General features: G+C 41.4%; 1 protein-coding gene across 1 annotated transcript in view; it reads right to left on the bottom strand.

The window, feature by feature from the left end:
- MTFR1 (mitochondrial fission regulator 1) overlaps nucleotides 1–15,939 on the bottom strand; it is a 60,143-nt gene extending 44,204 nt beyond the window's left edge. The window contains exons 1-2 of the mRNA XM_027561083.1: nucleotides 15,837–15,939; nucleotides 685–824 (exon numbers count right to left, since the gene is read on the bottom strand). Coding sequence (XP_027416884.1) covers nucleotides 685–747 — 63 coding nt within the window. The 5' untranslated portion in view covers nucleotides 748–824; nucleotides 15,837–15,939. The remainder of the gene's footprint in view (nucleotides 1–684; nucleotides 825–15,836) is intronic.
- Nucleotides 15,940–16,677: the final 738 nt, after the last annotated feature.

Below are 16,677 nucleotides of genomic sequence, written 5' to 3'. Positions count from 1 at the left end.
CTTTTAAGAAAACAGCTTAATTCCATGTCACCAATAACACCGCATTTGAAAATGATATGTATTCCACAAAATATGCTTGGTACAACTATTGTTCTAATAATTTTACACTGGGTCTGAAAAAAAATTATGTATCAGTAGAATATATTTTTTAAATGTTAAGATTAGAGCATCTTTGGCATAGAATAACCATATTACACTAATTTTTTCTTTGTATCTGTAGTTGTATTTTAGCAGACATGACTTTTATTGTAAACACGTTATAAAAGCATTCAATATATATATATATATATAAACCACCAATATATATATATATATATATATATATATATAAACCATATATATATATATAAACCACGTTATAAAAGCATTCAATATTTCAATGTTAACAGTTCTACAACACTGAGTTGTCAAGCATTAGTCAAACATTTTATTCAGTGATTTTTATATATATATGTATTAAAGCCTTTTCCTCACTAATAACAAATTCATTGCTTTTAACAGTTACATGAATATTGGGTAAATTTTCGATGTAACCCATCCCATAGGATGCTGGATAAAGATTCACTTCCATGATCTATATAGCAAGCAAATTAAACAGTACATATGTTGGCCATACATAGATTCATTTTTCCCAGAAAAAAATTATCAACATCCGGATTTTAAAAATGAATTTTGAGCACTCACCGATTGCATGCTTCCAACCTGTTGAAAAATCATCCTAATTAGGCGTTTAATCCAGCCAAGCATTTAGATGGCAAAATCTCTCCAAATTTGCATTTCAAGTACTTCAGGCATACATAGCAGCACATGGTCCATAAAGCATGCTGAAATTTGAAAATGAAAATACTAAAGTGAAATTATTATTATTTAGAATCTTTACTGTCTACAACATGTCTCACAAAGTCAGTCTAGTCTACAACATCTTAAATCTTTGTGTGTGTGTGTGTAATTAAAAAAATTTTTTGCTTGAGATCAGCTTTATATAAACTAGTATTACAATTGTTTTTCTAACTGTTTTTTAACTTTTCCATTCAGGATTCTATGTTGAAAGTGATGAAAACCTATTGTGGCTGACTTAAGCAGAAAATATATTTATGGAAAGACACCCAGTAGATAACAATCTTAGAAGAAACTGAGAGGCTACATAACCAGCAAAGACATCCAAAATCACAGCAAAAGTGTCTTGGGAGACACCTCTGCAGTTGCTACTGTGACTACTGACGGAACAGAAGCTCCCAGGTCCCCCTTCTCTGTCTCACTGGCTCCTGAGTTGCTCTCCTACTAGTGGCATTTGGTCAAATCTACCTGGCTACAGGGTTTCCCAGGTGGTGCAGTGGTAAAGAATCTGCCTGGCAGGAGACGTGGGTTTGATCCCTGGGTCAGGAAGATCCCCTGGAGTCAGAAATGGCAACCCGCTCCAGTATTCTTTCTTGCCTGGGAAATTCCATGGACAGAGGAGCCTGGCAGGCTAGAATCCATGAGGTCACAGAGTCGGACATGACTGAGAGACTGAGCACGCACCTGGCTATAGTGAGAAGCAGATTCTACCTTCCACCAAAATCATAAAGAATTCCATAAATATAAGGCAGGACTTCAGATGCCAGAAGGTAAAAAAAAAAAAAGACAAAGTTCTTCCACACTCACTGGCACTATGACCCTGCTACTCATCCTCCTCCCTTCCTCATCAATATACTGTGTAACTGACACAATTATGAACTTATGTGGCATAAACCAGTTTACTGGAAGGGCTGGTCTCCAAAGTGACAAGGACTGTACACCAGACTATAAAGCAATGTGCTGCTTTCTTCTCAAGGAAGCCTTCAAAAAAACTGTACTTTGTGATATATTTGATTCACATTCTGATAGAAGTTTATCCTCTTGTGGACCAGAAATAAAGTTTGTGGCCTACACTTTGAGAAGAACTTGATGAACAATTATAAAGAATGGAGGGGGGTGGGGTAGAATAAAGATGCCATAAATATGCCAGACGCTGGGTGAAACATGAACTAGAAGGAGACCAGCTCTGATGACAGATCAAAGTATGTAATGAAAGAGAAAGCACTAACAGGAACATACAATTTACTGGTAACTAAGGAGCGGTCACAACTACAACAGTGGTGAGATATTAATATATTTTAATATTACCAGCATCTATAATTGCTTATAAGAATGAATACTCTGAGAGGTAATGGGAATAAAAAGTACAGAGGGCCAAAAACAATGGAGATGACTGGCCAAAAAAAAAACTGATCAGAGAAAAAGGATGGTTTTATGTAGGATTTGAAAACCTATCACCGTTTTCTGGTTTTTTTTTTTTTTGGCCATGCCTCAAGGCTTGTGGGATCTTAGTTCCCTAACCAGGGATTGAACTTGAGTCCTCAGCAGTAAAGCGCCAAGTCCTAACCACTGGATGGCCAGGGAATTCCCCTTACCGCTTTTTTAGAAACTGAGCTATACCTTACACAGAAAAGTGCACAAATTTTCAGTGTGTCCAGGTATAAACCTGTAGAACCTCCATCCAAACTAAAATATAAAACACTTAAAGAATGCCAAGAGCTCCTGTGAGCCTCCACCCAGTCAATATCCACGCTTCATCCATCTAAATAGTACTCTAACTTTTGCAGTCTATCACATCTGCAGGCTGTACATACTTTTTTGGGTCTGACTTCTTTCACTCAACGTTGCCTGTGAGATTCATTCCCATGATTTGGGAATCACAGCTCTTTTTCACTGATGTGCAGTATTTTGCTATGATACTCTACCACAATTTACTTACCCAATTTACTAGGGGTTTTTGTTTGTTTTATTTTTTTGAAGTATATAGTCAATTTACAATGTTGTGTTACATGATTTACTGTTTGTGAACATTTGGGTTGTTTCCATTTTTAGCTGTTACAAATAAAGTTGCTGAAACAATTCATGCACATAACATAGCAAGGTACACATAAGAACTAATTTCTCTTGAGTTTATACCCAGGAGTAAGATTGCTAGTTCATAATATATACAGATACATAGCTAAATCTTTAATAGAAACTAAGTTTTCTGAGGTTGTTATACCAGTTACACTCTCCAAAGCAGATAAATAAACGAGCTCTAGCTGTTCAACAATCCCTCGTATTGTCAATGGTCAATACTTGGTACTGTCAGTCTTTTTAATTTTAGTAGGGGGTTCTTCACAGGTTTGGGGGCATATTTTGATACCTTCCATTGAGAAGTTTTTTTGCTCATTTTTTAAGTGAAAAGTTTTTAAAAAATTATTCTTGTGAGGAAGAGAGTCTGCACTACAGATGAAGATTAAGAAGCATGGCTTAGAAAATGCAACCTAAGAGTGAATGGGCTAACTCATACAGAGTAAGAAATGAAGCCAGGATAGAAATCTCAGGAAATACCTGAAGATCAAGCAAAGGTCAGTGGGAAAAAATATGCAAAAGAGGTAACGAAAAATGTAAGAGATATTGTCACCAAAAAAATAAAAGGAATTTTCAATAAGGGGAATGTTCAACAAGGATGTTAATCAGAAAACATGGAAAAGAGGTCACATAGCTGGGGGCCTCCTCCAGCTACCGTTTACTCCAGACCCCTCCACTGTGCTCTCTGGAAGCCTGTTTGAATGAAGGTAAGTGTTTCCTCCCTCACCGAACTGAAACTCGGCTCTCCCTGTAGCATGCTGTGTCAAAGGGTCCAGTACTTGCTTATTCTCGCTCACTTTACATCCAGGCTGTTTCCAATCAGTCACTGCTCTTTGTGGTGGTGGTGGTAGTGGTTTAGTTGCTCAGTCATGTCCAACTCTTTGCGACCCCAAGGACTGCAGCACGCCAGGCTTCCCTGTCCTTCACCATCTCCCAGAGTTTGTTCAAACTTATGTCCATTGAGTCGGTGATGCTATCCAACCATCTCTGAATTACTGCTGTTAAGTTCTTTTCAAAACTCTCCCTCAAAGGCACTAAAGAGACAACAGAACAGATCAGGGGTCACCAGGGACTGTCAGTGGAGGAACAACTCCACTGTAACAACTACAATAGGGCACAAGGCAAGCTTTGGAAAAATGCACATAGTCTATATCTTGATTGTGGTGGTGGTTACATGACTGTGTTCAAAGAAATCTACCAAAAGGAGTGAATTTTGCTGTATGCAAATTGTGCCTTCATTTAAGAAACAAGCAAAAGCAGCTCTCCTTAGGAAGCACTGCTTGACCACCCTCTGTTCCTCATGAGGACTGACTTAAGGGCGCTCGAGCATTCCCCATCACTCAACTATGAGTCCTGAGTCCTCTCTTCTCCAAGCCCTTCCCTAAATGGAACTCTGCACTCTGGACTCATCAGCACTAGTACATCATAAACACATATTCTTGCCACTGCTGAGTGGTTATAATATTTACAATAATGCATCCAATACACCACTGTTTGAGTCTATTTACATAAAGATCTAAGACAGGTAAAACTAAAAGCTAATCACACATTGTGAATTCTTTTTCAAAGTTTTTTTTCTAACTGTTGTGGAGACAGAGGTAGTGACTGATAGTAGGCCTGACTGCAGGATTTCAGTGGATGCTGGCCAAGCTGTGTTTCTCGACAGACAGACAGTTGGATGTGCTTACTCTGGGAATGCTTATCAAGATGCTGCACACTTACATACTTTTCATAATGTAAGTTACGCCTCAAATAAAAGTTTTAAAAACACATATAGCTTTTGATTAAATTACTTAACTTTCAGGAATTTTTTGCAGAAATAAAAGCATTACACATAGAGAACATAAAGGTATTTTCTGCAGTGCTTCTTCTATTCACAAAACTAGGATCAATTTTAAATGTTCATCAATAAAACACCTGTTAATTACAGTATATGCATATTACAAAGCTTTATGCATCTATAAAAAGCGAGTTACAGTCTATGTAATGACTTGATAGTATGATACAGGAGAGTAATATACTATGATTTAATTTCTGTAAAAGACAAAAATCTTCAACCTTTTCATTTATAGAAAGATGTACATCAAACTATTGAGAGAGATTGATTCGAGATGGCAGAGTAGAAGGACGTGCCCTCATCTCCTGCAAGAGCACAGATATAGCTGTTGAACAACTATCGACAGAGGAGCTGGAACCAACCAAAAAAAGGATACCCCACGTTCAAAGACAAAGGAGAAGCTGCAACAAGACAGGAGCAGGGGCACAATCATGATAAAATCAAATCCCATACCCACCAGGTGAGTGACTCACAAAACGAGGGAACCATAACACCAAAGAAGTTCTCCCCCTGACGTGAAGGTTCTGAGCCTCACATCAGGCTTCCCTGCCAGGAGATCTGACAAAGGGATTGGAAATCCCAGGGGTACCTGACCTTGAAGGCCAGCAGGATTTGACTGTGGGACTTCTACAAGACTGGGGGAAACAGACTCCACTCTTGGAGGGCACACACAAAATCTTGTGTGTACCAGGACCCAGGGGAAAGGAGCAGTGACCCACAGGAGACCGAACCAGACCCACCTACTGTGCTGAAGGGTCTCCTGCAGAAATGTGAGGTGGCAGCGGCCCACAGCAGGGACAGAGGCACTGGCAGGAGCAGTTCTGGGACGTGCCCATTGGCATGAGCCCTCTTGTGGTCGCCATTAGCCCTATCACAGAGCCTATAGACTAGGGCTGGGTTGCTTCAGGCCAAACTAACAGGGAGGGAGTGCAGCCCCGCCTCTCAGCCGACAATTGGATTCAAGTTTTATTGAGAGTCCCAGGCAGGATAATCACCAAGGAGGAACACACCAAGACACAGTAATTAAACTGACAAAAACTAAAGACAAAGATAGAAGGAACAAGGAAAAAATGACAAATAACATATTAATACAAGGGAACTCCCTTAAGGTTATCAGCTGATTTGTCAACAAAAACTCTACAAGCCGGAAGGGAATGGCACAGTATATTCAAAATGATGAAAGGGAAGAAACTACAACCAAGAATACTCTATCCAGCAAGACTCATTCAGATTTGACGCAGAAATCAAAAGCTTCACACACAAGCAAATGTTAAGAGAATTCAGCACCACCCAACCAGCTTTACATCAGGCTATTAAAATTGGCTAAAGCAGGGAGAATTTTTTCTTTGTATGGTTTGTGCTGCTTAGAACAATGCTACAAAGCATGTTTTACTTTTCATTTAAAAACAAAATCTAGAAGTTACAAAATCCAAATATCACTCAGACACTCCTTGCACCATATGGAGACCTTCAGTCTCCCTCCCCTGAACTTGTGGTCATCCTAGTCAATCCCTTCCCACCTTCACTATCTTCCGCCTCATGCAGCCCCACATCTGAACCACTGCTTTCTAGTATTTTCAGTCCCTTTTTCTACTGTTTTGTTTCTTCAGCAAGCCAGAACTTGGTAAGTACACCAGCCTACACTTACGAAATTGGGCTGTAGGAAAATGACTAAATCTCACATCTTGAAGTTGCTACAAATGTACTACCTCTAGTTTCAACTAGGCCTTCCCTGGTAGCTTGGCTGGTAAAGAATCCGCCTGCAATGCAGGAGACTCTGGTTCAATTCCTGGTTGAGGAAGATCCCCTGGAGAAGGGATAGGCTATCCACTCCAGTATTCACAGGCTTCCCTGGTGGCTCAGACAGTAAAGAATTCGCCGGCAATGTGGGAGACCTGGGTTCGATCCCTGGGTCGGGAAGGTCCCCTGGAGGAGGGCATGGCTACACATGCCAGTAATCTTGCCTGGAGAATTCCATGAACAGAGGAGCCTGGCGGGCTACAGTTCACGGGGTCACAAAGAGTCGGACATGACTCAGGGACGCAGTCAGGGCAGTCTTACTTTCCTGCTCTTCCCCTCCTCCATTCTCCAGGGCAGCTATTTCTAGCATTCTCCATGCTCCCCAAATCTAATTCTAGCTCCGTCATTTCTCAGATGACCAAACTTACTATTCAAATAAGAAAAGTCATCTGACAGGAAATCCCTCAATGACCTCACACTCCACATGCCGCAAGCGCAGCATCTCTGTATCCACACCTGTTCTGTCCCCCTAAACCTGTTTGCCCACTCTCTCCTGTCCCTCCTTCCAACCAAGTGCTCAAGATCATACCCACCCCTCCACTCACAGGTCTCATGACATCAGCTATACCCTGTATTACGTGGATTCTTTTCCCTGTTAACGGCAATCACATGCTACCTTCCTGTTTCTCCCATTTTCTTTCAAACCAAAGAAAGCAAAAACTGAACATGTTAATTTTCCTCCTCAATGTGTCCCCTGCCTCAGACAATGGCACCCCAGTTGTTCTTTCTGTTTCATTTCCTACAAGCAGTTCTATTTCCCTTCTAAATATATCAAATTCCATTTCTGCTGCTCCTCCTGCTCTTCTGAGTCTGTATACTGTAAAAAATCTAACAAGATTACGTGCGTCACCCTTTCCCCTGATTCTGCTATCCCTTTCTATCCATTCTCAATACAAAGTACTTATGACTTGAGCTGTTTCCCTATCCTCTGCATTTTTCATAATCTAATCTTTGATCCAGTCTCATAGATAATCTTAGAAATTCAACATGCTTCCTGGACTACTGCTAGCTTCTACCAATCTTTTGTTTCAGTTTAGCTCTCACCTCCTCCAAAAGGGTTTTCCTGATCAACCAGTATTAGGGCCCTCCTGTGTGTATTCTCCTACACAGCACATTAAAACAATGTATCTAAACTGCCTATCTCCTCCACAGCACTTTAATCACCTCAAGTGCAAAGACTAGCTTACTCATCATAAGACCCCAGCACTCAGCAAACTATATGGAATACAACAGTTGCTCAGTTAATACTTGAATATTAAACAAAAGGCATCTAAGCCCCAAGCCGGTGCCTCTTCTATACTGTCTCAATTGTAAACAGATTTAAGAGGAATTTTACTTCTATTTATATGTGAACTAGGCTAATTTCAGACAAATTCTCCTCCTGCTGAGAACAAGTAAACTAGTGGAACAAAAAAAAAAAAAAAAAAATTTTTTTTTAAATTAACTATTTGAAAGCATTAGAGAACTATCAAGGCAGAGAAATATCACCAAGCCAACAGTTGGTGCTTTGATAAAAGTAGTAAAAAGAATTGACCTCTAAATGAGATTTACTGAGGAGAGAAAAGGCACATGTTACTAGTAACAGGAATGAAAAAGGGGACATCACTATAGCTCTTAAAGGCATGCAGAAAATCATAAAAGGCAAAACAAACCCGTAGTGTAGGGTGTTACCATGGTGGTTACCTTTGCATGGGATGGGTAACAGGAGCAAGGCAGCAAAAGGAGTTTTCCAGAGGGTGGGCAACTTTCTAGTTCTTAAGCTGGGTGGTCACTGCATGGATGTTTGCTTTGTGATCATATATTGAGCTGTATTATTTATGTTTATCCATCTTCCTGTGTTACACTGTGTGTTACACTTCACAATAAAAAAGGTTTAAAAAAGATGGCTAAGAATCAGGCTGCACTTTGTTTTGATTGGTTTGTTTCGTTTGGTTCTGTGTGTGTGGGTAAAATTTGACTTCTAGAATTATATGATGATAGTATAGGCTTAGAATCTACTCTGGCTAGACTAGACATAGAAATACAATGCAGTACTACAGCGGGGTTGGGGGGAGGATGAGAGCTAGTAGAAGAGAAAATCAAAACTGAATGAGAAATAGATAAACACTGAAAACAGGCTTTCTTTTCCCTCCACAAATACTACAAAAATATATAGTAGCACACAGGTAGACCAATTAAAAGTGAAGTGAAAGTGAAAAATCACTCAGTCTTGTCCAACTCTTTGCAACTCCCATGGACTGTACAGTTTAGTTGCTCAGTCGTGTCCAACTATTTGCGACCCCATGAACCGCAGCATGCCTGGCCTCCCTGTCCATCACCAACTCCTGGAGTTCACCCAAACCCATGTCCATTGAGTCGGTGATGCCATCCAACCATCTCATCCTCTGTCATCCCCTTCTCCTCCTGCCCTCAATCTTTCCCAGCATCAGGGTCTTTTCAAAAGAGTCAGCTCTTCACATCAGGTGGCCAAAGTATTGGAGTTTCAGCTTCAACATCAGTCCTTCCAATGAACACCCAGGACTGATCTCCTTTAGGATGGGTTGGATCTCCTCACAGTCCAAGGGACTCTCAAGTCTTCTCCAACACCACAGTTTAAAAACATCAATTCTTCGGCACTCAGCTTTCTTTATAGTCCAACTCTCACATCCATACATGACCACTGGAAAAACCATAGGCTTGACTAGACGGACCTTTGTTGTCAAAGTAATGTCTCTTCTTTTTAATATGCTGCCTAGGTTGGTCATAACTTTCCTTCCAAGGAGTAAGCATCTTTTAATTTCATGGCTGCAATCACCATCTGCAGTGATTTTGGAGCCCGGAAAAATAAAGTCAGCCACTGTTTCCCCATCTATTTCCCATGAAGTGATGGAATTCTCCAGGCCAGAATACTGGAGTGGGTAGCCTTTCCCTTATCCAGGGGATCTTCCCAACCCAGGGATCAAACCAGGTCTCCCACATTGCAGGCAGATTCTTTACCAGCTGAGCCACAAGGGAAGCCCAAGAATACTGGAGTGGGTAACCTATCTCTTCTCTAGCGGATCTTCCCGACCCAGGAATGGAACCAGGGTCTCCTGCAATACAGGGGAATTCTTTACCAACTAAGCTATTAGGGAAGCCCACAATCAAATCAAATAAAATTGTTTCAACTAATGCAGTGTATGTTTTTGAGATAGTTATGACTTTTAAAAAAGTTATTAGCAATAGCTTCACAAGAAACCTGCTAGCAGGGATAACAAAGTTGTCAGTAAATTTAAAATGCTACAAACTTTAAAAATTACAAGAGTACATGGAGTTTATTTTTATAAGATCTTTGTGAACTATTCACAGAAATGGCCACTTAATTATCTTTACAATGTAACAGAAGAGTGTGACCACTTTATACTGGGAGTCTAAAAAGATTAACAGAACATTCTTAGTTACTGGATTGGCCAAATTACTGGAATAATGTTTCCTTTTTTTTCAGAAAACTTACTAAGAAGTCAGGTAAACCAAATCAGTGTACCCCAAAGGGCAATCTACATTCTGGGTACAAACAATGATGCAAAAGAAAAACAAGGGCCATGAAGTAAAAAACAAAAACTTAATCAACTTAAAATTACTGTCCTTTATTTTGATGGGAATTCCTTGCAGTCCAAAGGTTAGAACTCTGTTTTCACTGTCGTGCCCTCAGTTCAATCCCTGGTTGGGGAACTAGGATCCCGCAAGTTATGCAGGGCACCACGCCCCCAAAAAAAGTTACTGTCCTTTGAGAACATATCCTTATGTTTCTAGTGTGAAAATGTTTTTTCTTTTAGGACACGGGGACAGTAGATGAATGTTATTTGCTTTTTTTTTTTTTTTAATGCGTATTGAGCTTCCCTGGTGGCTCAGAGGTAAAGAATCACCTGCCAGTGCAGAAGACAAAGGTTCGATCCCTGGTTTGGGAAGATCCCACATACCGCAGAGCAACTAAGCCTGTGCACCACAACTACTAAGCCAGCACTTGGGCGCCCAGGAGCCACAACTACTGAGCCCACTTGCCACAACTGAAGCCTCTGTGCCCTAGAGCCTGCGCTCCACAAGGACAGAAGCCACTGCAATGAGAAGCCCGAGTACCACAATGAAGAGGAGCCCTCTTCCACTTGCTGCAATGACAGAAAAGCACGCCCAGCAACCCAGCACAGCCAAAATTAAATAAATATTGTTAAATTAAAAAATATATAAAATGCTTGTGTGTGCATGTTAATTCACTTCAGTCATATCTGACTCTTTGCAATCCTATGGACTGCAGCCCACCAGGCTCCCCTGTCCACGAATTCTCCAGGCAAGAACACTGGAGTGGGTTACCATGCCCTCTTCCAGGGGATATTCCCAACTCGGGATCAAACCTGTATCTTTTGTCTCCTGCATTTGCAGGAGGGTTCTTTACCACTAGAGCCACCTGGGAAGCCCCACCCCCCCCAAAAAAAACAATGTTTATTTACCATAATAAAAAGTTGTCTACCATATGTCAACAACCTACCCTACTTTCTAGAAATTAAACTTGAAATTCAAGTCTAGTGACCACAGCTATAGATTTCACATCAGTCTGGGCTGAGACTTTAAATCAGAACACTTTACCACACTATTAAGTAATGACATAGTATTCGACCTATGCATATGGAATTTACTGGCAGTATTTTAGAACTAATATTCTATACTAGTCATACAACATTAAATATACTGCTACATTCCCAGTACCCAACACAGAATCTGACATAAGTGTAACTTTTTTCAGTCCACAATAAATCTCATGACCTGTACTACATCTCTCAACAACAATCTATTTAGATAAGAAGCCTAAGAACATTACCTAATTAAAACTCGATGAAAGTTCTTTCAAATTAAAAGAGCTTTAGATAAGAAACTAAACTTTTGAGGGACATTTTCACTACATTTTTAGAGGATGACTTTCTCTCCTTATGTTATAAAAGAGGTTAATTGTATGTTTCCATTTGAATTAAAGATGTGTCATTTTCATGTAACTCTGAGATATAACCCTATTGTGAATGACACAGGAATTTCCTTAAAGTGTTATTTTAAGCATTCCCATGCAAACGAATTAAGTATTCTGGCATCAGTTTTAAAACAATCTTTTGAAAGACTGCCCAAGTATCTTAAGTGGTCCTGGACACCAGTAGAAACAAACACTCACATTACTTGGAAGTCAATACTATTTTTCACTAATTAAAATTGCTTCCTTGGGCCAAGCAAATTGATGAGAATTCATTATAAAGGTGATTTTGATAAGCTGTGTAATAATTACTGTCCTCTACATATTATGTATATATAAAACTGCCTTATGGAAAAAATCAATAAATCATACTTTTTAAATTAAAGGTGTTTAGTTGTTTTTTTTAAATTAACAGTATTTTTTACTTTTTATTGAAATATAGTTAATTTACAATGTTGTGTCAGTTTCAAAAAAGACGCTGCATTTTTAAAAGCTAGTAAGGGTAGTTGCGACCCCATAGACTGTAGCTCACCAGGCTCCTCTGTCTATGGAAATCTCTAGGCAAGAATATTGGAGTGGGTTGCCATTCCCTTCTCCAGGGGATCTTCCCAATCTAGGGATTAAACCCAAGTCTCCTGCCTTGCAGACAGGTTCTTTACCACTGCGCTATGAGGGAAGCCTAGTTACTGAAGTACTAGTTGTAGAAGAGAAACTCTAGAAGCAAACTAAATGTCCATCAATAAGGAAATAGTTAAATTCAACATACCCATTCTAAGTTTATGGCCATTAAAACAAAAGAAAGGATATCTGATAAACATCTAAATGACTAACATATATGTGATTCTGTTTTAAAAAATAAAGCATAGAAATGGTGGTGAAATATTTTATGCACACGCATATACAGAAGAAAAGATCTGAAAAGATACCAAAGCTTAATATTGTCTGTGTCTGAGGTGAGGTGATGGAGTTCTCCATCTTTCTTCTGTATCATTACATAGTGAGATTATAGTGCCACATTTTGTTGCTTAAACTAAGTGGTGAAATTTGTATCAACAGTATACAATAAACATATAAAAGAAAAGATGAACAGTTGAGTTGTCAACGATTCAAAAAGTAGCCATACACTAATAATACTCATCACCAAGATTACCCAAGAAAACAAAGGAGTAGAAACTGAAGTTTACCTGGACTTTGGAACCTACTGCACCACACTGTCTCTTACTATTTTACAGACTATTTTTTTCCTCCATTTCTTTCCTTATGTCCATAAATTCACCAGTTAAACCAAAATCTATTTCCTTTATATGTGTGTGCTTAGTCATTCAGCATATTACGGCAGCCCCGGAAAATTAATACACTGTGAGTCTTGCTTCATTGCCAGACTCACTTAGAGCATGAACTCCCCCTCCCTGCACAGCACTAGACAGAATGTGTATCAGCCTTCCCTGTGCCATTTTGTATTGCCTTGAGTTCCTTCTTCCTCAAATTGAACAGGGCTCATGGATATTTCTTGTTGTTGAGTTGCTTTAAGTCGTGTCCAACTCTTTGCAGCCCCAGGATCTGTAGCCCACCAATCTCCTTTGTCCTTCAGTTTTCCAGGCAAGAATACTGAAGCGGGTTACCACTTCCTACTCCAGGGGATCCTCCCAACCCAGACATTGAACCCACATCTCTTTCATTGTCAGGTGGATTCTTTGCCGCTAGGGAGATCTGGAAAGTCCATTTCTTTTATATTCACCAGGTCAAATCACTAATTGTTTCCACGTCTCAGGTGAAGCCATTTTTGACAGAGCCAGCTCATTATATTCCTAGGAGACTGTGATCATGTCACTTCTTTGCTCAAAATTCAAGTTTCTTAAATTTGGCACTCAAGTTCCTTCATGTGTGAATTTAACCTTACTTTTAGACTTTTGAATTACTCCCCTACAGTAGGAATCCTAAACTCCAACTCAGCAGGTCTTCTCTACTGTCCTCTGAATAAGCCCAGCTGTCTCTCTCTGTCTCTAGTCCTTACTCTAAAACTATCGGGTTGGCCAAAAAGTTCGTTTGGGTTTTTCCAAAGGCTGTTACAGAAAAACCCAGAACAAAGTTTTCAGCCAACTCAATACTTGGATGAAGATAAGAAACAGTGTAAAACTGAGAAGATGAGGGATACATATTAAAGTAGCCAGTATATATAGCAAGTATATGTTAACTGCCAAAAGAGATAGAGACTATTCCTTGATATATTTTTTTCCCTTTTCATTTCCCCTTTAACTGGCCATATCTAGAGAAAAAATTTTTAATTTTATTTATTGAACTACACTTGCATACTTTGCTCATAACTTTAAAACCAACTGTTCAGTTCAGTCGCTCAGTCATGTCCGACTCTTTGCGACCCCATGAACCGCAGCACGCCAGGCCTCCCTGTACATCACCAACTCCCGGAGTTCACTCAAACTCATGTCCATCGGGTCGGTGATGCCATCCAGCCATCTCATCCTCTGTTGTCCCTTTCTCCTCCTGCCCCCAATCCCTCCCAGCATCAGAGTCTTTTCCAATGAGTAAACTCTTCGCATGAGGTGGCCAAAGTATTGGAGTTTCAGCTTCAGCATCAGTCCTTCCAATGAACACCCAGGACTGATCTCCTTTAGAATGGACTGGTTGGATCTCCTTGCAGTCCAAGGGACTCTCAAAACCAATTGTGTTAACCTTTTATTGTTTCAAAGGGACAAAAAATACCTATCTTACTATTGTATTCAAAATATCCAGGTGTGGTTTTTTTCCCATTATGGATTTGTAGCCCAACAGAAATTTCCACAGCAGTTAGGTTTACTCCACAATTTCTTGGGACATTCAATTATGGTTAAAAGAGCAAGAATTTTGCAGTGACCTGGATCAGCAAGCTAAATTACAGCCCCCTGCTTCATACATAGAGCTTCCCAAGTGGCTCAGCAATCAAGAATCCTCCTGGGTTCCATCCCTGGAGAAGGAAATGGCAACCCACTCCAGTATCCTTACCTGTGAAAACTTACAGAGGAGTCTGGCGGGCTACATACAGTCCATAGGGTCGCAAAAGAGTTGGACACAACTTAGGGACTAAACATCAACGACAAGCTTCTTACATCAGCCTGACCTCAGGCAAACTGCTTAACCTCTCTAAACCTCTTTTCCTGCTCACCTGTAAAATGGGATAATACCCATCAATACTTCATACAGCTGTTGTAAAAGTTAATGAACTAACAGCTGAAAACACTTTCACAATGCTTCATACACATCAAGGACTCGGTAAAAATTATCAATACTAAAAATTTATTGAATAAAAATCAAATATTACTACCACTCAAATGCAGTAAAGCTACAGACAAAACTAGATTATTTGGCACCTTTTGTTTTCAGTGATTTCGAAAGCCTGAGCACCAGGTAATGAGACAGCACCGTTGGAAAATTGCCCACATTCTCCTAACGCAAAATGCATTAGCGCCGTCTACGCCTTAAAGCGTGCCTTATTTTACTCAATCTCTCTGGGAAGCACATGATTGGAAAAGGATGACTATTGATCCTAAGAAATAAGTAAGAGAGATACAGTGATATGTCTCAGATACACGTCAAAATAATCTGTGGAGAGGGACAAGCCTAGCCATTTATTGATACTTGTTGAAACTGGGTGATGGGTACACCGAGTTCTTTACGCTAGTCTCTCGACCAGGTTTCCATAATATAACGTGCTTTTAAATGTTAAAAGGTCGATTCTTTCCCTTCCACCCCTACCTTTGGGACTAATGTAAGTCCTGGTCAAGAACACACAGTGGGAAAGTCCAAGGAGGCGAAAAGTGAAAACAGTAAAAAGCCGGTCAGCTGAGCTGGTTAAGCCACCGAGCCGCTCGGGAGGTGTGCTGCCCTCTCCGGACGCCCGAGGCCTGGTGGGGAGGTGCGCCCGCCGATCCCGGGGGACGCGCAACACCCACGGGAACCGCCGCCAAGGGCCTTCCGGACACCGGACCGAAGACGGATGAAGGCAGGGGGCAGCCGTGGGGGTGACTGGGCGGGTGGGGGAGCCCCAGCCCTCGGGGCTAGTCGGCCGAAGTCCCTCCGCTCCACCGAAGCCCCAGCCCCACCCAAGCCCTCAGCCACCCGGCGGCCCCAGAACCTCTCCCATCAGCCGCGGCGCAGGCACCCAACCGGCCGGCGGAACCCGCCCTCATCCCGGCAACTCCGAACCGCGCTCCTTCAGCTCCCACGCTGACTGTCACCAGGGCTCCCCACCACCATCGGGCCCGGGGGCACCTCCTCGATCCCCAAGCCAACCGCTCTACAGAGCCGCCAGCCCCACTTTACCTCGGCCGCGCGGAAGCCAGGAGCCTGCTCCGGCAACTCAGGCTTGAAGCTAGGCTGTCCCGGGGCGTTGCTGACAATCACCCAGTCTCCGCCCCGAGCACCGGCCAGCCTGACCAATCAGCGCCTAACCCGAAGGCGGGCACTGAGAGCCCGGAGCGGAAGGCGAGGTGACGGCGGGACGCGACTGGGACGGCCTTTCTCAGTGTGCGCACGCGCGGGGCTCGACCAGCGAGTGCGCTTTCTCGTGAACCTGGCTTTTTGTCTTCACTTCTTGCGCTGCGAAGTGCTTTGTAAACTTCAAGCTCTAGGTGTGTAGGAAGACCCACATTCTGATTGTGGCCACAAATGTGGATGACCTTGAAAGAAGCTGTGAATCTTAAGCCCATATTAAGCTAACAGATGTTGAGCTCTTTCTTATCGCGCTGTGGGGACGTGTCCTCACCCAGCCTATGTTGTGCCTTCGTATCTTGGGTGTGTTTGTCTTTAGGGGAAGTGAGGGTGTGGGGTTATACAAAGTGCCTGATGGATGAGGATTTTACTGTCTTCAGTTCCAGCATCTTAGTCTGATTCATTGGGACAGGTGTGTTTTCAATAGTTGAATATCCTAGGACACTGGATTTCAAATCATTGTTATGAAAATAGCATTATGTTTATAGCTAACAATATATTAAGCTTGGTAACCTGTGTAGGACTGATAAAAGATTCATTTGTAGAATGAGAAAGCTGTCTATTTCTGTGTGAGCTTTCAAGAGGCTGTTGGTGATTAGCTGTTTCTCTTACCCTCCCATTGTAATTGACCCCAGAGGTCAGTCATCAGAGCTTTGATGTTCTTATCACGGGT

The sequence above is a fragment of the Bos indicus x Bos taurus genome, chromosome 14 (genome assembly GCF_003369695.1).
Source record: "Bos indicus x Bos taurus breed Angus x Brahman F1 hybrid chromosome 14, Bos_hybrid_MaternalHap_v2.0, whole genome shotgun sequence".
In the NCBI taxonomy this organism is placed as follows: domain Eukaryota; kingdom Metazoa; phylum Chordata; class Mammalia; order Artiodactyla; family Bovidae; genus Bos; species Bos indicus x Bos taurus.
This window is presented reverse-complemented; position numbering and strand designations above follow the sequence as displayed.